The sequence below is a fragment of the Channa argus genome, chromosome 6, assembly GCF_033026475.1.
Source record: "Channa argus isolate prfri chromosome 6, Channa argus male v1.0, whole genome shotgun sequence".
NCBI lineage: Eukaryota > Metazoa > Chordata > Actinopteri > Anabantiformes > Channidae > Channa > Channa argus.
This window is the reverse complement of record NC_090202.1, coordinates 25,776,280-25,800,000: the sequence shown is the minus strand read 5'-3', so window position 1 is coordinate 25,800,000 and position 23,721 is coordinate 25,776,280. Positions and strand designations below refer to the sequence as shown.

The window sequence follows — 23,721 nt, the reverse complement described above, 5'->3', positions numbered from 1 at the left end:
GAGGAAGAAGACTCGTACTGTAACTCTAACCCAACTTTTACATAGTGAGAAACCTGATCGGGGAGAGAGCAGAAGTCGGATTGCTTCATCTCAGACTGACTGAACATAAGAATATGAGCCAGAGTGTGCACCGTCCATCAGCCAAGAAAAGTTGTTTCTTGACTTCCAGCTAATGCTGTCTCATGTCAGCCATAATTGTTCTGTCCAGCAAGAGCAGAATGGAAGGTATTGCTGTTATTGAAAGATTGGTTCTACAATAGTTTCACATAATATCACGAGCAATATGCAGAAAATTGCTTCACAAATGTAAATAAAGCAAAAACTTCAACGTCTATTTTTTTAGCTACAGTTTAATAATTGCATCCTAAAGGATTCAGAAATGCTTAAGGTCCTATGTTAATCCTCTGTAAAGGATATTCTTCAATTTTAGAACACACAGTTCCCTTCTTAACAGTAATGCAACACCTCAGAAGAAATGCTGCCAGGTCACTGTGCGTGTGTGTGTGTGTGTGTGTGTACAGTGACAGCTGAGAAGATTATGAAAATTTTGGATTTTATTGACTCTTCTCATGTTCCACACAGTGGGAAATATGGAGGTGATTCATTCTGTTGCTGGTTAAAAGTGTTCACTAAAGAAAGAGGAGAGAGAAGAGGTCAGGCTGCACGTCGGGTGTGTGTCTGAGTGTCAAAGTGATATGATATGACATGATATAGACTTGATGGATGTGTGTAATTAGTTTTAAATGAGGAGTAGTTTCTGATCGAATACTAGTAGAAGAGGTCTCTACTTTCCTGTGTGTGTGTTATTTGCAAGTAGGCGGAAGAAAGTGCCAATTAGCAACCAGCTAAAACACTAATTAGCTCCCTCTCTCTCGAAACCCCCAAAGGGGGGGGGGGGGGGGGGGGGGGGGGGCAGAGGTGGGCATGGCCTCCCTTGGAAAACCCTTGGATGTAGCCATCCAAGTGACCACCTCAACTCTGACTGGCAGGCGCAGTTTTATTTTACTAAACAAACGTTATTGTGTCCTGACGATGCTGCTGAATAAACCAAATCTATATTCCGGATATTTTAGACAGAAACATTACATGTTACACAGTAGTGCGTTTCTTTTCTCATATTACTTGCAGCTACAGTCATGGTTTGTGTCATGCAAAACGTACAAGTCATAAGTTCATTTTCTGTTCAAAATACTATATTAGGTTTTCCAATAATAGAAAAGGGAAAATATATCAAAAGAAATATGTAAAAAGTAAAAATGAGAAAAATAAAGGCCGATTTGAGATACATAAACATCGGAGCATGTTGGCTAATAAAAATAAGTTGCTCTGGAGAAGGTGAGCAGTTTTCAGTCTGTGTGGCTTGTTGTAGCTCGTCTGTCTAGACTCCAGCTGATGTGGAAAATAACGGAAAGAAAGCTGCAGTTTCATGCCTGGGACATGGTGGGAGAACAGGGATGGAGTTAAAAAGTAGGGATTTTCATATCCCCAAAGTTATTTTCATATTTGATGATGATATATATACTCAATGGGCACTTTATTAGATACACCTGTACATTCTAATGCAATCCAATACCTCCATCATGAATTCTACTTTTACAATGTTATAATTACTCCACTAACCACTTCGGCCTCATTCATTTATTGGATTGCATTGGATTGCACAGCCCGGTAAAGTGGCCAGCGTGTGCGCATTTGCCTCACTCTATACAAAGCATCGGCGTGTCTCTGAATGTGTATGAGTTCATGCGTTTGCATGTGTGAGTGTGCATGTGAACGTGGAGGGTGGGGTCTGACTGGAAGTATGATCTCATCTTTATTAATGACCACCATATGGAACTTGACTGTATGATTTACAGCACAATGCAGCAAAGGACGCACGGCTGCATGCTGGAAGAAGATAAGAGAGTTTCACGGTATGTGGCTCAAGTTTGTTCATGATGTAACACACATTAAAGAATTGATGAAAGAATCTATGACTGCTGGAAATGGAGGGAGAGTGAACAGACCACAGAGAACTGTGACTTAAAGAGTGGCGTTTGTTTAAGCAGTAAGTCTGCATAAAGAAAGTGACAAAGATGCTTCAATGCCTAAGTTACTACGTTTGTGCATCACCTAATCTGTTGTTTGCTAAAGATACGTTTTTTTAATGCACAGAGAAAAAACATAAGTACTGCTTATTTACAGAAATGTTCGTGGGTCAAAATTTAATAAGATAAAGTTTAAATTTAAAAAAAGAATTAAAGAATAAGGAATAAACTATGCAAACAAAAGAAAGAATGGAGAAAAAAAGGAAAAAGGAAGAAAGAGATGATCCGACGGTCGAGACAGGGTAAATATCACCCTCACTGCTGGGTCAAAGGTCATGAACCCCATCAGCCAATCAGAACCTTGTCTGTAGCAAACCACTGATCATGTGACCAAGACTGAACCCCGACTGTTTATGCAGAATGCAGACATGCTAAAAACCTCTCTCTCTATCTCACACACACACACACACACACACACACACACAGACAGCTTCATAATTAAAGTGAAAGCCAGTGTGTCATAGAGACGATGCGACAGCTGACGGCTTTGTGGGACCTCAGATTGGGGGGTGTTAATCACTGGGGGAGAAAGGACACGATGGCAGTGTATGTATTGGGGGTTGGGGTGCAGGGGCTATATGGAGGGTGGGGGTGTTGGGAAATGAGGAGAAACCAGGGGAGCTTTAAATGGGGGATTAAAAATAATAGAAGTGGGAGGGATTGGGGAGTCGGGGCAGCTGTGGAACCAGCTCTTTTGTGAAGTGTGCATGTGTGAGACAGAGGGGTTAAGGGGTCCCAGAGGACTACCTTTGTCCCCTTGCCAGGGACTGGAGGTCTATAAAGACAAAAAGAAAAAAAAAATTCACAACTAGTTCTCTCTCTCTCTTTAGTCAATGAGGCTCTTTGTTTGCCTCACTTACCTTCCTCCTCCTTAAGGGGAATGCGACTCTTACACAAAGCTGGAGTCTATAGTGAAGGAACCTGCTCCTTTAAGAGCACACACATCTGTGTCAGAGCGTGCACGTGTGCGCATGTGTATGTGTCTGTGAGGTACTCAGAAGCATTAGCAGATTTAGACCTTTTAGACGTGACCCCTTTGTGCAACTACAAGGATGTTTCCATGGCTACCACCAACGCAAAGTGTCATTGTTGTGGACGGCCAATGAGAATGGAGCGCATATGTCGCTGCGGGAAAGTGCGTTTGATCGGCACATATTTGATTTGACTTCAAGTACTTTACTAACAGATTAACATCTAAAATGAAAGTGGTAATAAAGTTTTACTTTGCTTCATTACATTAACCTCATTCAGTTTAGCCTATAAAAGTTTGTGTTTTTACTGTACAAACGTCTGATGTAGGCTTTGCTTGAATAACGTCTCATGCCTGGAAAACAGCTCTTCCCAAAAAATTAAAAGCTTTACTCAATACTCCACTGCATACACAATTTACGATGTTATTAAAACACAAATTATAGCCTCTATTTCCTACCAGTGCTGCTTATTTCAGCGACTTTCAAGGACAGAAGGCGAGAGGATCTGGAAGCCGACCAAGACGGGAAGAAAGACATCTCTCTGGCTCTCTTACACCTGCTAGGGAGGAGAGAGGGAGTCGGGGGGGCTCCTTCTCTAGGAGAGCTGTCACTTTGATTTTCATCACCAAGGCAACGAGTGTGCAGTCCCACAATCCTTAGCTTTGTCCAGTGGGGGTAGGGTAGGGGTGAAAGGATGTGTGTATGTCCATGTGCACTTCTACAAACCTGCATCCATCCAAGATGCACGCAAGTGCACACACACACACCAGGTACTGTTGTCACAGCAAGTCGTGAAATTGCCATGGTGACACAGAGACAAATGCAGCTATGTCTGCTATTTATGGGAAAAGAGAGAGAGCAGGCAATATTCTGCAGCCAAAGAAGCTGAAATTGCAGGGTGTGTGTGTGTGTGTGTGTGTGTGTGCATGCGTGTTGTCTCTGTACATGATAAAGATGTTATATGAAGCAGGCAGAGTTACAGTGCTTAGCCAAGCTCTTCACAGAGAGCAGCTTTGTCATATCTGACAGATGTGAGTAGCTGGACGACAGGAGAGAGGGAGAGGAGACACCCCTCCGTTAAAGTTTGCTGACTTACACTCAGCCTGAGGCCGTTTTTTTTTTTGTTTGTTTTGGTAAAACCTGGGCTGCAAACCCACCAGTGGGCTGTGGAATATTCCAAGGGTTCGTGATAAAACATTATTAAACTGTTGTCAGTCAAAACTTCTAAGTGTTGCTTTTAATTATAGTATGTAATTAGTACGTAGCATCATTCAAACATTTTTTGTAGTAATGTTTTCCCATCAGACAGGACGGCATAACTGCATATCTATTGTGTTGGTAAAGTTTTTTTTTCCTGTCTCGCTCTTCTAACCAATCAGAGGAGTACGTTTCGCAGCATTCTAATATATATTGAATTTTCATAATGGTGACTACCTGGGGCACTGTGTAGTGTAGTGTAAACAGAGAAGCAAAGCGAAGTAGAGCTGCTTTAGATGAGGGAGACGGAGGACTGGGCAGAGCACAGAGGACCGATTTTGAGTCTCATAGATGCAGCTTAACATTAAGATGCATATTGTAGCTTCATAGTAAGTGTCTGTATATGTCAAAGTCTAATACTGTGAAATGAACAAAACTCACTCACAGCATCATGGGAAGATATTTTGGATTTAACTATGGAATAGTTTGTACAGCATGGATCTACTTTATTAACAAGATGACAGAATGTGAACATCACTGACTTCCCTTTGTAAATGTGCAGACATGAGTAGAACAGAGGAACAGAAAGAACTGAAACTCCTCAGATGTTCTGAGATCAGTCAGATGCTGAGACATCAGAACAACATGCACGTCACATGGTCAGTGCAGGTTGCTTGCTCAGACAGTTTCTATGAAGCAGGCCAAAAGCTTTTGTGGTGATTAAACAGAAAAACTAAAGGCTCCAGTATTTAGTCTGTGTGCAGAGAAACACATGCAGCACAAAGACAACACTAAGTACAAAGACACAGTTTTGCACCCACTCTCTCTGTTCTGAAGCAGATGGGGGCACAGTCTCTCTCCCCTTGCTCCCCCGTCCTCCCCCTTCTCCTTACTTGACCGAGGTCAAAGAACCTATTGTCATACACAGGGCCTTGCCTCCACCTATTGTCTGGGACAGTTGGAAACCCTCAGAACTCATACAGACCTCTGCACATTCAACTGCTCCTCCTCCTCCTCCTCTTACCCTCTCCTTTCTCCACTTCATTTTACTCACTCCTTCCCAGTTCTTACCCAACACCTCCCTATGTGCTGACCAGGCTGACTCTCTCCCTCTCTCTCTCTCACACACACACACACACACACACACACACACACAGCTGGACATGTGTAGACTTCCACTACTTTATCAGACGATCTTAACGGTGTTGGCGAGACCTCTAAGCTGAGACTTTTAAAATGTTTGTTGCTTAAATTGTACCTGCAGCTCTTGCTGATGCAGTCATTCAGTCAGAAGATTAGATCACATGAATCATTGATGATTACAGTGGGAGAAGCAGGTTGTTAAAGCACATAATAATGCTTACAGGAATTAGACTAAATGTGAGGAAAAAAAAAAAAAAACTGAAAACGTCAGGTTTAAAATGATCTTCATTAAATTCAGTCCAAAGCCAGACACTGTAAGTACAGTTTTCATACATCATGGATCAGTGTTTGTGTTAAGAAAATACTGATTCACTTAAGTATTGCAATATTACATTTAGCGATATTGTATTGATTCTCAAAAGAGATTCATGGCAGACAGTGGATTCTTTTGTGCTGTGTTTAAACCCCCACAGCTGGATTCCACTACATCGTATTGTAACATATCGAATCGTAGCCCGTATCGTGATATGTATTGTATCACCTGATTCTTGCCAATAACCAGCCCTAGTATATGTGCAGCCTGCAGAGCATAAGAAACATAACACTGATGAATTTCTGCCACAACAAATCAAATCACAAGAATCGACTGAAATCAGATAATCCTAATGCAAATTGACGTAATTCCAGTGTTAAGAGTGGAAAAAATAGAGCCAGGAATCTGGAAGCTCTACGCATGGAAACAAACGGTCTCAAACTCTGCAGATTATCTGTCAGAAGCTCTCCTGGTGGAAATGGCTTTTCCATATCTGAAACACACTTGGAGGTGGATCAAGTGCAGGATGTATTAAACAGCTTCATACAGGAGCTCAGCTGCTTCTGACCTGTGTGTCCTGCCAGACTCGAGGCCTCAGTGGAGCCCGGGAGCTTCAGTGGCTCCCTCGCCCTGAGAGATGCACCTCATCTGGGTACGGCAGAGACAGGAAGAGTCTTCACAATGACGCTGCAGTTTGAACAGCTGCAGGGCGCCATGATGCTTTTGAGTGGCAGGTAGAATCTCTTTAACTCTCTCACACTTTCACTCACACACACACAATGCTGGATTCTCGCTTCAGTACTGCACGAGGAGGCTACATATCTCTTTCCAACTCCTCCTCTCTCTTACATAAGCATGAAAAGAGTTTTTGCTCACATATGTAACAACAAAACAACCGTGCATGAACTTTCTACTGTAGATGTGATTATCATTTTTGTTTGGCTTTCCGCTGATGCTGTTTCAGACCTGACTGACACTGCTGTGAGCAGACATTTTCTTTTGTTGCAATGATCTGGAGGAAAGAAAGCTGTTAGTTTCCTCACAATACTGGTGATTTGGGAAATATTCTGTTTATTGAGGCTGCTGATGTGAACAGCTGCTTGGGGTTTGAAAATTAAAGAAAAGAAAAGCAATTATTTTGGTGCCGTGTTAGAGAAGAAATGGAAAGCTGTTTAAAATCCACATTTTGTTCTGTCATCAAGAAAGTAAATGACTTCTGGTGTTTGTCTGGGAGCTGCAGATAGCCAGTGGCCTCTGTGCATTTACTATTATTAAAGGATAAGAGCTTATAGATGTGAATCCAAGTGAATCCCATTCATCACAACAGCTGTCAGCCTGGAGGCCCAGCACAATGATTTATGGAGTGAGAAGAAAAATACTCAATAGATCAAATACATTTGCAGAGTTTAATATTGTGATAATGCAAACATATTTAGGATTTTTATAGTGATTTAATTCAATTTTATGGAGACGGTGTCTTGTGAATCAACTACTGAAGATTAGGTTAATTAATTATTTCTTATTTTACTGAATGCTTTACTGTAGATTTAACAATGTTACAATATTTTTTATCTAAGTTTAAAAAGCTGGAGATTAATCCTTTAATTTGTCAGAAACACTGGTCACTGTCCAAAAACAGGATTTTGGCTCCACCGGAACGCTAATATTTCTCCTCCTTTGTCAACAGCTCCACAAAGGAGATCCAAGTTTTTTTAGTCCAGTTACTTCATGTGGTGAAGACACACACACACACACACACACACACACTTTTACAGTGGTCATCAGTGGTGATTATTCCATGGGTGTGTGTGTGTTTGTGAGTATGTGTTCACTGTGGGAGTGATGAGAGGCAGCGAAACGTATTTGAGTGGAGTGTTTCACTGGCAGACCGCATTATCCCACCACTTTGCAAGGACACACACACACACACACACACACTAATATACACACACACACTCTTTCTCTCTCTCATACCCATAAACAGGGTGAACACCAAATAAAAAGATGAATATAAACAGTCACAAACACACTTAGAGGCAAGCAAACAAGAGCTGAGAATCTTACACACACACACACACACACACACACACTCAGTGCAGTATTGATCTGTGGGTAGTTTGACCATATTCCTGCTGTTCTATTTACAGTTGGCCTCACTGGGACCCTCAACACTCTCTTATTAAAAGTCTAAACACATGCAGCAAAGCCAGAGAGAGGGGGCGGGGGGATGAAGGAAATCCAATATTATGGTCACTAACATCCTTTCTAATGATCAATTCTCCCATTTTGAGTCCTGCAGCGAATTGCAGAGAGAACCAGAATCACAAAAGTTACAGAAAAGAGAAATGCGGGCTCCATCATAGCAGGTGGGTGTATCCTGATGCCCTGTCACAGCTCACCATGTGGCAGATGGGGTGCACAGATTGATTAGCCATGCCTGTCCGCAGGCAGCAGGGGACTGACTGATATAACCACAGAACTTCAGAGGTGGGGGGTCACTTGGGGGGAGAAGAGGGTCAAGATCGTTCAAAGGAGCCACTTTGTGACAACTACACCTGTCTGATCTGACACCAGTATGTTACTGAGCCACATGTGAAGGTTGTGGACATTCTGCCACCAAGTAACCAAGTTTCATATAGTGGTAGAGAGTAACAAATATGTAAATTAATGTGTTTTTGTTTGTATCTGCTTGTCTTACTCTAATGCAGTTATTGTCTGATATAAAGTATTGATACAAAGACAGAGACTATTTCAAAAGAAAATTATGATTAATAATTTGCAATTAGAACAACAGGGCTGCTAAAATGTTTATCCAGCTGACTGTATAATAGCGTATAATTTGTTGTTGTACTGAACTGTAATATACTGAAATGTGTTCATTTATTTATATCAAATGTCACAATATTAAGAAAAACTGTTCTCAAAAGTAATGTGGAATCTGACTTTGAGGGGGTTGACCGAGCCGTATGCTGAAGGAGTTGGTTTTCAAGAATATAAGTAACTCTGTCACTGTGCAGAGTTCAATTCCCATTTGACTGGTTAACTACAGAGCTCCTCTGCTCTAAACTGCGTACATTCAAAGATAATCTGCAGGATGTCAGTCAGTATTTAAAATCTAAAAAGCAGCAGTTACACAATCAATTGCAGCCTAAAAGAATGTAATAACTGCAGCTCTTTCTTTGGTGGGGCCATGTTGGCATAGGTTATTGTTATACCAAAGATCATATCACAGAAAAATGAGAAACTGACAACAGAGCATGTTCATTCAACAGATCAAAGTCACTCACTGCTTCCTTTCCTCTGAAATCTATCTTAAAGGTAATTTTCTACGGTCACTGTGCTTTGCATTAAATAAAATATTGCTATATCCCAGTATAGATCAACAGTTCATCCTCATCTTAAAAAGGTGCTGCTACAGAAATCCAAAACATGTTTCTGCATCAAATAAAAGCCTGTGATGGAAATGGAAATGTTGCAGCTGCAGTGCGTCTTACTCTGAGTGTTGGGATATGATTGTGCGCCCGTCAGCCTGCATGGCACGAACTGGCACTGAGGCATTACTCAGCCCGTCTGCCGTTTGGCTGACGTCACACACACACACACACACACAAACAAATATGGGAAAAAAGGTGGTGTGTCCATATTTCATCAGTTTCTTCAACTTCTCTTCCTCGACATTTTATTTGCTTGTTAATAAGGTGACAGATCCACCGTACCTTTTTTTTTTTCTTATAAAAAGTTGCCTCTTCAGAAAACATTTCTGTCTAATTTATAATCCTGTGCAGCAACTAAAGCACAAACAGGGCATTGAATTTCAGTTTTAATGTCATTGATGCCAAAGTGAACAAATCATTAATGAGTCACGGGGAATAAATTTGTTTAAAGGCTTCCTGAAGTCCAACCTGTGCTCCATTATAACACAACTGCTAATTGTTGAAGTAATGACACAGACTCTGTGAGAGGCTTAACTTACAGCTGAGCTCTGATCTGCTGTGATGCTCGAGCTCAGACAGGCTGCAGACACTTTAACTGGCCTCAATTTGTGGCAATAATTTGACAGATTCAGATGCAACCACAGTAGGAATCTAATTTAGTCAAAATCATCTTGTTATGAGTGATAAACGGTGGAGATTTAAATTGAATAAGTCTTTTAATGAAGAGGGAAATGGCTAACAAAGAGGAAATTCATTAAAGTTTCGTGTGTGTGTGTGTGTGTGTGTGTAATAGTGCAGTTTTCCATCTCTCGGTCTGAGAGCTTAGAGCTGCGTAAGAGGCTTAAAGCACTGAAATCAGTAATGTAGATAAAGGCTGGGGGCAGCATGCGTGGACGTGTGTGTGAGCCAGGTGTGTGTCAGTTCGAGAGTTGATGTGGAATTTTGTGTGTTGTGAATGTGTGTTGGTTTTGGGTGTGTGCGCGTGGGTGTTTGGCGGGACGAGATATTAAATACTGAAAACCGCAGTCATGGTGTGGGATTAAAGACAACGCTCTAAAATGGTGGCATGCTGTGTGAGAGGACACACAGAGGAGCTGGGGGGGGCAGACATCCCTAATAAAGATTTCATTTGTTTCTATTGCATTTCTCTATCTGATTTAGTTAAGACCAACACTGCAAGATCAGAATTGTGTCCCAAGATTTCACAATGGACACTTCAACTGGGTGTTTTTGGTCCCTTGTCATTGAGCGAGTACAGCGTTTTGGGGAGCAGGGTTCAGCTCCAGGTCACTGTAGCTCAGTTTTGAGGTTTTGCGGATTTTCATGGAAAGAAATGGAATAAATAGAATGAGGACACTTATTTTATGGTTGGCTCATTTTTGTGTGTTACAGAAATGGCTTCAAATATGATTGGTATGAACAATATTGCTGGAACAAATTCCAGTTCCACTATAAAAGGAATGCAATCTTATCTCCATCATCTAACATCACTAATAGCTTCTAAAAAGTTCTACAGTCACACTCAGTGAAACCTGTTGGTGCTGAAACCAAACAGTAGCCGTTAAACTGCTACAGGGCAGAAACTCATTTACAGCTCAAAGTCGTCTCCATGGCCTCTGTCTGACCAGAGGTCCACATCTCAGCAGATAGGAGAAGATGAGGAGGCCAGAAGGTTGGTTCTAATTATAAAACAGGTGTCGTCAATGAATATTTTATGTCTCTCCACAAACTGTAAAGCAATATATGAAACTGTTGTCATATCTTTGTGGGCTGCCTGCTGAGTGACGGCTGCACTACAGGAAAATCTAGGAGCAGTGAAGGCTACTTCACAATAATTGGATGTGATCCTTTTTGCCTTTGAAGCAATGATTACCTGATTACCAGTTAAGTTTAATTCTATCAAGACCTACACATGCAAAATTAACAAAACTTAAAATTAACATCAGCACAAATAAAGTGGCAATGGGATGTGATGGGTGCTCTGGGGAGAATTCTCTCCAGCATGAAAAGAAAAAAACGAAATTTCTTAGAAAATGAAATGGATATAGACTCAAGGACAACAGTGATTCATGCAGTTATAATGAACGTTAAAGAGCTCAGCTTCAAATAGTTTAATGGTAAACGCTGCAAACACCTGCAGACATTCTGAAATAATTGTTTAGGAGAAAAGCTTTAAAAAAAAAAACCTGGCTTGCATTTAGTCCTTACAAGAAGAAATGAGGAAAGAGAGAGAGAGAGAGAGAGAGAGAGAGAGAGAGAAACAAATAGAGAGCGGGACAGACAGAGAGAAGCTATATTTGGAAGCGGCACTGCCTTGTACTGTATGGGTATGTAATAAATCTGTTGTGCTATAATAGTGAATGGTGGGTCGCAGAGCGGCGTTAGTGTGTGTGTGTGTGTGTGTGTGTGTGTGTGTGTGTAGTTGAGGATGAATGGTGGCCTGTCTTGTCCCCAGTACTGCTGCTCTTTGCTAATTGGTCGTCAGCTTAAGTGCTGCTGCTGCACTATTCTCCAGATAGATGGGATGGAGGAAGAGGCGAGGAGAAGGAGGGGAGGGGGCAAAGAGAGGAAGGACGAGGAGGAAGCAAAGGAGGAGGTGAGGGGAGGGAGAAATGATTGATGATGAGACGGAGCTGGATCGAAGGACGCATGAATAAAACGGCAAGAAAGATCTGAGGAGAAAGAGGGAGGCAGAGGTGAAGCAGGAGCAGTGTGATATATGAGCAGAGGAATGCAGGAGAAAGGAGAACTGGGTAAAACAAGGTCATGTGGTCGAAAGCAGAGTTTCTACTCTGATTTACTGCTCGAGTTTCAGCTCTGATTCTCCAGTGTTCAGCCTATTGACGAAATCAAACCAGAATCAATACGTAGAAGAACCTCTGTTCTCTCCTGCTCTTCGTTTTCATTTAATCCCCTTTATGTGTTTAGAAATGCTTGTTTCAACCTCTCAGTTGTTTACATCTTGTTATGTTCATTTGTGTCGTCTCTGCTACTCAGTGGATTTTCTATATTTGGCCTTACGTTGTGTTTTTCTTTTGTTTCTCCACACTGTGTTTTCTCCTGTCATGTTTGGTTTGCTGCTGCAAAAAAATACATTTGGCCCCGGGAAGATTATGGACTTACATTTAAAGCTGTTCTATATATTTATGCCTTCACTGTAAAAATCCAATTTGGGGGATTCTGTGTTTATCTACATCTTTTCACAGCTCTAATCTGCAGGATCCAGCCGGAGATTTTGGCAACTTTCAGAATTTAAAATGCTGCCAAACACCGTTGGGATTTTTGTTCCTTAATGATGTTTTATTTTAGTTGAAAATGGCAATAACATATTAGAAAGCAGCTCACACTCCATAGCATCTGCATTGAGATATTTGAGTTTCTTGTTGCTGGATCACATCTTTTAAAGTCTCCAAGACAACCTAAGCACAGGTTTCATTTCAAAAAGAAGATGAACTGATTACTTTTAGACCAAAGAGAAGGTTGCAGTGAACATTTTGGGCAGTGATTTTTCTACATTTCCATGATAGTTGGGCTGACTTTGGGTGCATGGCGTTTAGTGGGGGGGGGGGACGAATGTCTTCCGAGGAGTGAGCGGAGAGGATTGAGACACTTTGGCTCAGACACAGCAGTAAGCCTCTGCTTATTAGACTGGCCCTGTTCTTCCCGACACACACACACACTCACACACACACACACACACACACACACACACGACCCTTTCAGCAGGTGGGCCTTTTGATTTGTCACCCAGGAAGAACCGTGTCTCATTTGCATACAGATGCCCCCTTCAGTGCAGTGGAAGTGCGTGCACACACACACACACACACGCTTCAGTCCAGAGTGGGGCTCATACAAACCTTTCTTTATTTCTTCACTTGTCTCCCTTCCTCGCCTTTTTCTCTTTTAGGCAATTTTGGCAACCCCCCCCCAGGAGGTTGGAAACCATGTTTGTATTTATACATATGTGCAAGTGTGGATTTTGTGTAAATGTTTATCCACTTTTGCCTGTAAGCTGCTTATGTAAGTTTCTTTTTTACTGCACCATATGTGTTTTTATCAGTGCATTTATCATGTTTTAGTGCCTTCACATGCGTTTGTGTGGGTTTGTGTGTGTTTCTGTCTCTAGCTTCTTGCATCTGTTGTAGCTGGCAGAGCCTTCAGGAGGCTCGTGCACCAGTGTCAAACAACGGCGGCTTGTTTGCAGACCCCAGCACTGAACTGATGCACACGTTCACACATGCCGACAAGACAACAGGAACAGGAGCTGAATTTTAGATCAAATACATGTTTGAAGACCATGGTGCTGCTTAAAGTACATGGGAACAAAGAGTAAATGAAGCTGGCTGAACACAGAAGATCAACTGAAAAAAGGTTTAATAGGAAAATTGTCAAGGTTTTATGTTATTTCTATAAGCTGTTGTTAAACCTTTGCAAATTCAGTACATGTGTGTTTTTATTTAGAATTTTATTAAAGCAGGTTAGATTTTGAGTCATGCACACTGACGCATGTTCGACTGATGGACTGGATTTTTTTTTTCTCCAACCAGAACACAGAAAACCAGTGACACGATTACGATTATCTTTCTCAATTATATATATATATATATATATATATATATATATATATATATATATATATATATATATATATATATATATATATATATATATATATATATATATATATAATTTTTATTATTCTTTGCCTGTCCCTTTGCACACAGAAACCAAAATTATTTCCAACATAAATTCCAGGCTGAAACTACATATTTAAGCAACATATTTAAGAGCGGCACAGTGTGTCCTACAAGTCTCTAGCAGAGCTGGAGAAACCTCATGCTGTGATTGGCTCAGGGGCAGCGATTACATCAGAGACTCTGCAGGCGCCGAAACAACACCGGGGCGTCGCTGGGAGTTGGAACTGTTCAATTCAACTATTGACGCTTTGTTTTGGTGTGACCATGTGACTGTAATTGTACCTCCTGAGGTTATTTTACCTCAAACAGGAACCCTGGAGGTTTGGAATATTATTTAAGCACAATCATAGTATTGAATGTGGGTCACATAAATATGTTTTACTACACAGAATCATTCTGCACCTGCCAGACTGTAACACAGCTGAGCTGGATGCACATGAAGACACTTGACATAAGAGTATGTTTCCATGTGGTTTGAGGTTATTTAGAGTGGAGATTGAGAAAGTGTCAGACCACAGGCAGGCGCGCACACACACAGCCACACACACACACACTTTTTCTTTGCTCTACACATGTATTGTATGTATGTACATGTATTTTCTCATTGACTTTGCAGCATTTTCTGTGTGTTTAGTTTGAAACCACATTCATGCTGCTATCAGTTTAATCTCTAGCAAAGTAAATAAACATCTCAAGGCATCACACACAGAAACACACACACACACACAGATCACAGCATCCCTGTCCTCACTGCTCCAGTCACATGTCATGTCACGACAGAATTAAGAGTTTAGACAAATACAATTTCACCTCTGATCCTATAATCCTGCTCTCGTGTGTGTGTGTGTGTGTGTGTGTGTGTGTGTGTGGGGGGGGGGGGGGGGGGGGGGGGGTGGATATGTGAAGGTCCCCTTTGTCTCTAAGGACTCACAAACTCAGACAAACCAAGAGACTGACAGACAACAGCAGCCTTCATAAATCCATAAATCTGTCCTACAGCATTGAAATGAGGCTCTAATGGTCAAAGTCACTGTTTCTCGTCCATCTATGGCAGCAGCCCTTCACCTATGTTCCCATTTATTTGAACTATGCTGCTAACAAACACCACATTTTCTATATTTATTTGAGCCTTTTTTCCCCTAAATGAAAAACTCATCTCAGTGTAGTGACCTGACAGGCATCAACACAGAGCTTCAGATGAGAGAAAGCAAATACAACATACAGACCCATCACTTCCTAAATATTATATAATAAAAGCATAATACAATGACAATAAAATAAGTCAATATACAGCCAAAAATATACTAAAATACCAAAATAAAACCTTGCAAAGCCCTGACACTGACAGACAGATAATGCACAGAGGACTTGCAGTAAAGCTTTAAAGCACTGACTGTAGTTTTAGCTGGTGTTGTAGAATGTTCTGTGTATATTGGGCTGCAATTGCAAACACTTTAAAAGTTTGGACACTGCTGTTGCATCTTGCATTCAAACATGCATATTTGCATATTTCAAAAGGTATTTTTTACATTTCGAGTATGCCTATATATGGAGGACATCTAAGCAGCTACCACTTCCATCCCCACCATCCACGCATGTCGTCAGTGTCTTACCGGGATAGAAGTCTTTGGATTTGGACAGTTTGATGGTGGCTCCAGTCTCTTTCTGCAGCTGGACGATGGTTTGACCCCCCTTCCCGATGATGGAACCCGCCGCATAGCTGGGAATCAAAACCTTCAGGAAGTACTCGCCTTCCTCTGCAGCAGGAAAAAGGAAACAGGAAGTCAGAAGGAGCTGTTGTGGCTTATGTGGTTTTTGCTTCAGTTTTCAATACAGCAAAGCTGAAAAAGAAAACATAAAAAGCTACAGTATGCATCATTAGTCTTCTAGCTTTGGTCTCAGGCCGGCGTTTTGTCTGTATGTTTGATGATAAATTTCCATTAATGTTGGAATTATAGCTAAATTCATATCTTTCTTATTCATCACACGAATCAACTTGTTTTGAATTTATGTAAACTGTGAAGTAGAAGCAAAGTGTTTATCAGTAATCACAGTCTGACAGAACAGATGCGAGCTGGTGCTGAATAATCTGTCTCCATCCCTCTGTTCCCTCACAACCAACTATCCAAGACGCCCCGAAGCTGCATGAACGTATCCAATCCCATCAAACAATGACTGCTATCCATGACAACTAATTATTATCGTAATCTGAGGATGCTTTGCCGGCGTCATCTCTCCTCGTTCTCAGCAGGTCCATTTGCACGAGCCTTTTTACACATGCTCTCCAAATTGGTGTGATCTAATTTCAGCATCGGTCCTGAGGAATCTGGTCCTCGTCACCATCTTGGCACAAGCACGCGATGCTGAGGAATATGCTTCTTGTGGGTTTTGTTATTCAAGCAACGCTTGTGGATACGACACCTTCTGTACGCATAGCGCCACATGTCCCCCATGACACAACACACACACACACACTCATTAACATGTGCAGAGGAGCTCATGTAAGCAAATCTAAAAGGGGGCAAACACAAATTTAGATATTTTGATCCTGCTAACACTGAGCTGCTCTGCGCAACACAGCGTAAAATCTAGATGTAAGATGTCGTCTGTTTCATGTGATCTTTTCAGTTTTCATCTCTGAAATCAGCTAACTGCTCTGATGGGATAAATATGTCTCATAACAAGATGAAGCTATGGACAGATTTTCATGGAAAAATGTCAGACTAATGCAGTCATGCTTTTGTTTTCCCTTTGTCTTGTCAAGATGTATGAATGTGAAACCTAAGTCACACATAAATCAAAAGTCGTACAGCCGGACCTGTAGCTCATTCATCGTTTTCACTGTGATGTCATCCTGCTTTACCAGTGCTACATGGGACTGTGCAGGGAAACCCAACGCTGACTGGCTTTATTTGTCATCAGGGATGAGCAATAAAATAAAGAAAAACTAAGTTTCCATGTGGATCTTTTTTATGTCCTTTCGGCAATTTGACCACATGATGATTTGGCAGTTTTTGTTTTTTGTTTTTTACACCAGATGGCGCGAACCTCTGACCCCTATGGTCAGTAGGCAGCCACTCTACCAACTGAGCCACTGATCTTATATGGCATAAATAGTGTGGAGCTTAAGAACATATTCAGATATTAAACATGGGCAAGTTCTTTGAAATTAAATAATGTTGATAATAATGTTGATATAATGAAGCTTTGACATAGCAGCTGTCTATTGTGAGGAGCGAAAAAAAAAAAAACAGACTAAATAAAGTTTGACATTTTCAAGTTAATCTTCAGTTGGGGGAGAGACAGTTTATTCCTTTTAGGTTTCAGAGAAATCGACAAAGTGAAGCCGAAGGGCAACAAACCAAAAGGTCAAAGCACGTTTGAGACGTTTCGTTCACAGGCTTCACTCAGTGACACTTTGACCTGGCCTGAGCCTGAGACTCTGCTTGTGACCTTTTGCTTGTTTCCTGCTGCTCCTCTATGAAATGCTTTGAAGAAGCAAGAAAAGCGATGCAGCCTCACAGGCCACTGTAGTTCAGGTTCTTTGTGAAAGAGGAAGTGTTTTAAAGCCTTTACTCCTAAAAAAAGTAATAAAATGCATAGTTCATAATTTATTCACAATAGAGACGATGCCACCTAATTTAAAATAGGACACTATCATCACAAATAAAAATGAAAATCTACTATACTAAAAAGCTCCTGAGTACTCATAATTCACAAAATAAATCTATAACAGGCTTCATTTGTTCTATAAAATTGAAATGGTTCTTTCATGTAATACTATAAAGAAACTCACCATAGTTTCTAACATGGTTTTTATATTATGTCCGTTGAAACTGCCACTAATTCGATGTGTCTCCGAGCTTCCTTTTTCATATTCAATAATCCAGGACATGTAACCTCAAGAGGCAGATTTAAATAGGATTATTATTACAGGGGCACACTTTCACACGAGGGCGAGTCACCTTGTAACACTGCTGTTCTCTGTCTGCTAGCTGGACCAACGACTGCACACACACACACACACACACACACACACACACACACACACACGTCTACAGAAATGCACATGCATACAAAATAGTTGCTGAGCGTGAATTCTTGTTTTTGACCACCAAGCAGTGCCTCTAAATCCCCTAATTATTTGCAATAATTCACGAGTGATATTGTAAACTCACCATAAGAGTAACGTTAATGCCCTATAGACACTCATCTTGTAATTTTTATTTTTGAGTACTGCATATTAGCAGTGCATTGATTCATTTTATGTTTTGGGCTTTAGACTTTGGCTGGCGTGTGTAAGCATCTCTTGGGAATTTATTGTTAAATAACAGGAAACTTTACTATGTTTTAACTTCTAGCAGCTTTTGTCCTGGGCTGTAACCTATGGTAGTTCAGTGCTGAACGTTAAATACTTGCTGGGCTCAGTTCTAATCTGCGAGTGTACAGCCATCTCCAAGCATGAGCGCACACACACACACACACACACACACACACACACACACACACACACACACACACACACAGGAAACCTGACACTCCCCTGCCCTTCCTCAGCCCTGCTAGTGATGACATACAATCTGCAGTTAACTCACACGTGGACGCAGAGCAAAGAAAATCCAACCTTAGTCGCACACGTTAGAAACTGGCCTATTTTTAGTGAATTTATTTCCGATTTTCTTTTCCTGTAGACGGCCTACCAACTAGAGCTCTCACTGAATTTTTCCAAAAATGAATGTGCCTGTGATCTTTTCCTCAATCCTCACTAAACTTCTTCATTTCCTACCACTCATTCATCCTTCCATCATTCAGCTGTCGTCCGTCATCCCCTGGTGTCCTCCACACTCTGGAGTCCAAAGCTGAAAAACTTGCAGTATTAATGTGGGTTCTGATCAACATACAAAAAGATAAAAATCTTTATGTATTCATCCCCATTAATGATGCTGGAAGGTCAGCAGACCGGCTGACTGGCATGGATATGTGGCTAAATACTGTCTGTTTAAAAAAAGATACATTTAAAAATCACTGAAAGGTCAGCTACAGTCATGATCAGTCGGTGCAGGACTGGGCCTTGTCATATAGACATTTCATCCAAACTCCTCTCTATGCTAACAGTTTGTTATATTGGGCTGCGGCTGCACGTTGCATACATGTTGTATGCAACATTGCAATCTCACACAACAAGCACGGAGGCTCAGTCTGAGGCAGAGTAAAGCCAAAAACTGTTTCATACATATTCTACTTTTTAGCTTCAGAACTGGTTTAGTTTAAAATTAAATCCGGCTTTTTTGTTCACTTTTTTTGCACAGCTATCGAGACCTTGGGCCAAAACAATATTGTTCCACAAAGTTCTGTAGCCACTCATCATAACACATATGTAAAATATCATAAGTCCATCCCCACTGTGTATAATTAAACAGTGTCGTCCGGTAACCTCGCCAAAGACAAAAACAAGACATGTCACCATGGTAACGGTACACAACCAACTTCCTGATGAGAAACATTAACTTCATTCCAGAACAATCTCCTCATACTCACAGTCAAGAGTGAGCATGAAAAGCAACAACTTCATCTTGGGAACCTCAGGCTAAGCTGCCTATAAATGATGAAACATCAACTGTGCCACACAGTTCTTGCTCGCTGTGATATTAAGTGAGATCACAGTGGTACTTTGCTTGCTTGAAAAGTGTCACATGGTTGTGGCCTAAACTGTCTCTCTCATCTTCCTCCACGTTTTCTTTTCTTTCCAGTCCTAGTCACCTTCCATTGTCTCCTCCGCTCCTCACTGTGCTGCAGTGACCCAGTTTGAAGACGAAGCCTTGGACTGACCTGCTTTAGATAGAGGCTAGCTAATTATAACCAGCCCATATTTATAAGGCAGGGGAATTGGTAAATATAAAACACACACATAAGCGTTTCTGCGCCACAAAACAGACACAAGCGTGCACACACAAACACCTCCTCCACAAACAGACCATTTCCGACATCTCATAAACAAGCCTACACATCTTGGCACCGTGACTCATCAGGTACTGTATATATAAGAGGATATAACGACTGACTCATGTTGTCACTCTGTTGCACGATGACACTTTGTGTGTGTGTGTTACCATGGCAAGCACTGACAGAATGTATGTATTTAACATGTCCTGCAGTGTGACATCCACCTTACAAACTACAAAAAAAGTTATGAAAAAGTTACTTACTGCAACTTATTTTTAATACATAAAACCAAATTAAATACATTTGTGGTTATCCACCGAATGAGCAAACGTTCTATTAAACTGTGCTGCAGAGCTCCAGTGGTAAGAGAGTGACCGGGTTATGTAACACAGATTGCAATACCTACTAAAAGAGTATTTTAAAATCACCATGACTCCATTTTCATAAACACAAACTATCAAGAAATTGAAAAAAAGAAAAACAAAAAGCTTGAACCCTTGCATCACTTTGTGCCTCTTCCTCCCACACTGCATCATGCTGAATGACACTGTTTACAGGGATATTTTCAACATAATAACTCAAATTTTATTCAGTCATGTGTTCTTTTTTCTAAAAGCCTCCGTCATACAACAGTGCACAAAAGCTGGATAAGCGATGCATCTTTATGTCAAGCTCATTGGTTTCAAAGTAAAAGCTGTTACTGTGCAACATTAAAGAGCCTCTTGAACATCTAAGAGACATTAGCAGCAACTCCTGAAAACTCTTCTGTCTACTTAAGGATGCAATGTTTTTATGCCGTACGAAGCAGCTTACAAAAAAAAAAAAAATTCCCTTTGACAATAAAATGTTAATAAAAGTAAAAGAAAATAAATAAATGCCCGATGACTTAAAAACGAACTATAACTAATGACAAAGAGTAACCACAACCTCACTGTGCAGAACACAAAAGGTAAAATGATCCTGTTGCTCATGTCACCCTGTTCCATTTTGGACCTTGCCGGAAACAACACAGTTTGTCCACATTTTACTGCAGTTGCGGAAAAGCCGAGCCTCATTTATCTACCTGTCACAGTTGCAAATTCTAATTATGTGTAATTACACCCCACGCTCCCGTCAGCGTGTCATCGCAGCTCCCAGGGGTGCAGGTGATGCTCCTGCGTGTCGATGTAACCAACCATAATAAGCAGCCAGAGGCTGTGCTAGCTACATCTGACCCATCAATGTCAACACTAACCTCGAAATTCAATAGAGGCCACGCAACACTCACCCACACGTTATTCCCTCTCACACCTCAGCAAATTAAAAAGTAATGGTGAAAAAGCTCACTACTCATTGATGTTCAAGAAAAATGTCTCTGGTTGACCTACAATTATTTTTTTCCTTTGTTAAAAAAAAAAAACAAGGAAAAGTGCTCTCAGAAAAATATTGTTTGGTTATATGAGATACAGAAAAAGAAGCTTACTGGTTCACTACTGGCCATAAGAAATGAAAACATTAGTATGAGCACCCAAAGTTTAGATGTGACAGAAGCCAACCCGTAACACTAAAGTGAAACCATAATGTCATTTACTGGGGTTTATAGCAACTCAGCTTGTTAAAACATCAGATATAAACAATGCAGTGGTTACCGGCAGCTTGTTGAGAGAACCTGGTGTCTCAGCATGATGTCAGACTCATTGTTCTCTGTTACTATTTTCTGCACTTGTTGATATGAAGCTTCATCAAAGATCGAGCGTCTCAGCCCCCCAACTCGTGCACAGCGACTCTTTCATGCTGACAACATAATGAGCATGTAAACTTTCAGTCCAAATAAGAACAAGCAAAACACCATAATTAGAGCTATGGTGATTGTTACTGATTAGTTCTTACTGTTTTAGCTGTCAGAAAGTATGGAGGGAGTATTTTGTGAGGTTCCTAAAAAGATAGAAGACAGCAATTAGGCTAATGTCACGGGGGGGCTGCATGCTTCTTTACAAGTTATGCATAAGTTCAGATGTACAGTAGGTTTGTCTGAATGTCATGTTCATGTTCGGACGGACGTGTCCATCTACAGGACCTGCAGCTGCCTTTCAACAGTGAAAGTGAAACTATTGATTTTAGTAAATAAAATCAATAGTATGCAGCAGTTAGTAATTAGTCACAGGTGTGCTCGCATCACTGTAAAAATAAATAAGGAAAGAAAGAAATCGTCCTGATGCTGCATGTTGGTCACTGCGTGGCCTGAAGAAACTGTACAGATTTGTGGCACTTTCACTACAATGCTGCTAGCAGAGACTGGAATAAAGGAAATGTCTGTATTTGTCAGGTCTCGTATATAACGGTACTGTTTTTGTACAGTTTGGGAATTTCTGAGACGTATAGATGATTCGTTTCTCGTTTCTTGCGCCTACAACAGGTCAACACACCTGTTCTCCATTTTGCTTTTCACACGGTCACTTGTCAAATGAACAAACCAGTGTGAAACTGAGGACTGTTCGAATGTGTGTGGCTACATGCCTATTTGTACAATTAATTGTGTCCCCACTGAATTCTTGGAGATATGGTGTTACATAACTAAATAGCCAATTTACACATAGTAGCATCCTCTTTTTTTCCAAGTTCTATTTGGTTTTCAGTAGAGGCTCGTTTTTTTTATTGCAATGTTGCACCAGATCAAACATCAAATCTTTTGAAGCAAAACTAAAACTACTGACTACTGCTCAAACTGTTCAACTGGTGCAAGAAACGTCTGAATTCCTTGTACTGATCAGGACTTTTTTTTTTTTTTTCAAGCATAATCAGCCTTTGGGTGGTGGACATACTGTATCTAAATGGCTAAATCCACATCTGTGATCAGCCAATATTGGTCAGGCTCCCCTTTGAGATTTATTTGAATAAAAAGCCAGTGGAGCTACATAAAATTAGCCCATATATCAAACCTCACAGATACTTTTGCCTCTTAGCTCAAGACATCGAGTATGGCTGCCAAAGACAACATTATACCATCAGTGACCTTAACCTGATTTATGACATTTAACAAAGGCATAATAACGTCACTTTTAGTTCAATTCTAATTGATTTTTGTGCTGCACTGTGTACTTTCACTGTCTTAGTGCAACCAGATGATGTAAACGAGCAAGAGTTCAGTGTCAAACCTCAACACTCCCACAACACTAACCACAGACACTGAGAAACTGTTTAAATAAAGACATTATAATGGATGGATTACAACTTCAGACCACCAGCTACTACAGTAAGAGTAGGTAATGGTGTGTGGATGTGTGTGTGTGTGTGTCTGCAGCTGAGTAACTACAGGGTTCCCTACTGGTTGCTGTGATCAGGGTCTTTGTTTTCACTCCTTCAAGGAAGTACACACATTTCCTATTAAGTGTCAAAAGGACAAAAACGTTGCATCTTTTTTCTGTGCATCTGTTTTGAGAGGGGTTTGTGTGTGTGTGTGTGTGTGTGTGTGTGTGTGTGTGTGTGTGTTTGGCTTCGAGAAAATGTGGCCAACCCACCACTTCCAAAAAGTCTCTTATGAAAAGAGCACAAGCAGAAAGAAAAAGGCCAACATGTGCCCAGTGTAACCACCCTCCACGCTGCTTGTGTGTTAGGAAAACCAGAAGTTTCACAAGTTAATCAAACTCAACAACTGTTCATCTTTAAGTGTCTGTGGGTCAGGGAGGGGCCAATAAAGTCTGAGGGGTTTGGAGACATAAAGGTCGTGCACAATAAATAATGAATCGCCTTCCACCACAACATAACTGGATGAGTAAACAGTCCAATCTGTTGCTAAGGCCCCTGCGGACCCATCAAGCCCAGAATAGGCTCTCCATGCTGGGGGATTGCAGGCTCAAATCCTGGGATCTGGTGTCCATGGGCCCGCAGGGGCGGGGTGGGCTAAGGGGAGGCTGATGATCACAAATTGTTTCTCATGTTCCAGTACGTTTCCTTACA

General features: G+C 41.0%; 1 protein-coding gene across 5 annotated transcripts in view; it reads right to left on the bottom strand.

The window, feature by feature from the left end:
* nova2 (NOVA alternative splicing regulator 2) overlaps nt 1–23,721 on the bottom strand; it is an 83,581-nt gene that overhangs the window by 41,636 nt on the left and 18,224 nt on the right. For all 5 annotated transcript variants that reach the window (XM_067506590.1, XM_067506591.1, XM_067506589.1 and 2 more), the window contains one exon: nt 15,456–15,599. Coding sequence is in view for 3 of the 5 variants with exons in the window: in XM_067506589.1 (XP_067362690.1) it covers nt 15,456–15,599 (144 nt within the window). In the remaining 2 variants the exon portion in view is untranslated. The remainder of the gene's footprint in view (nt 1–15,455; nt 15,600–23,721) is intronic.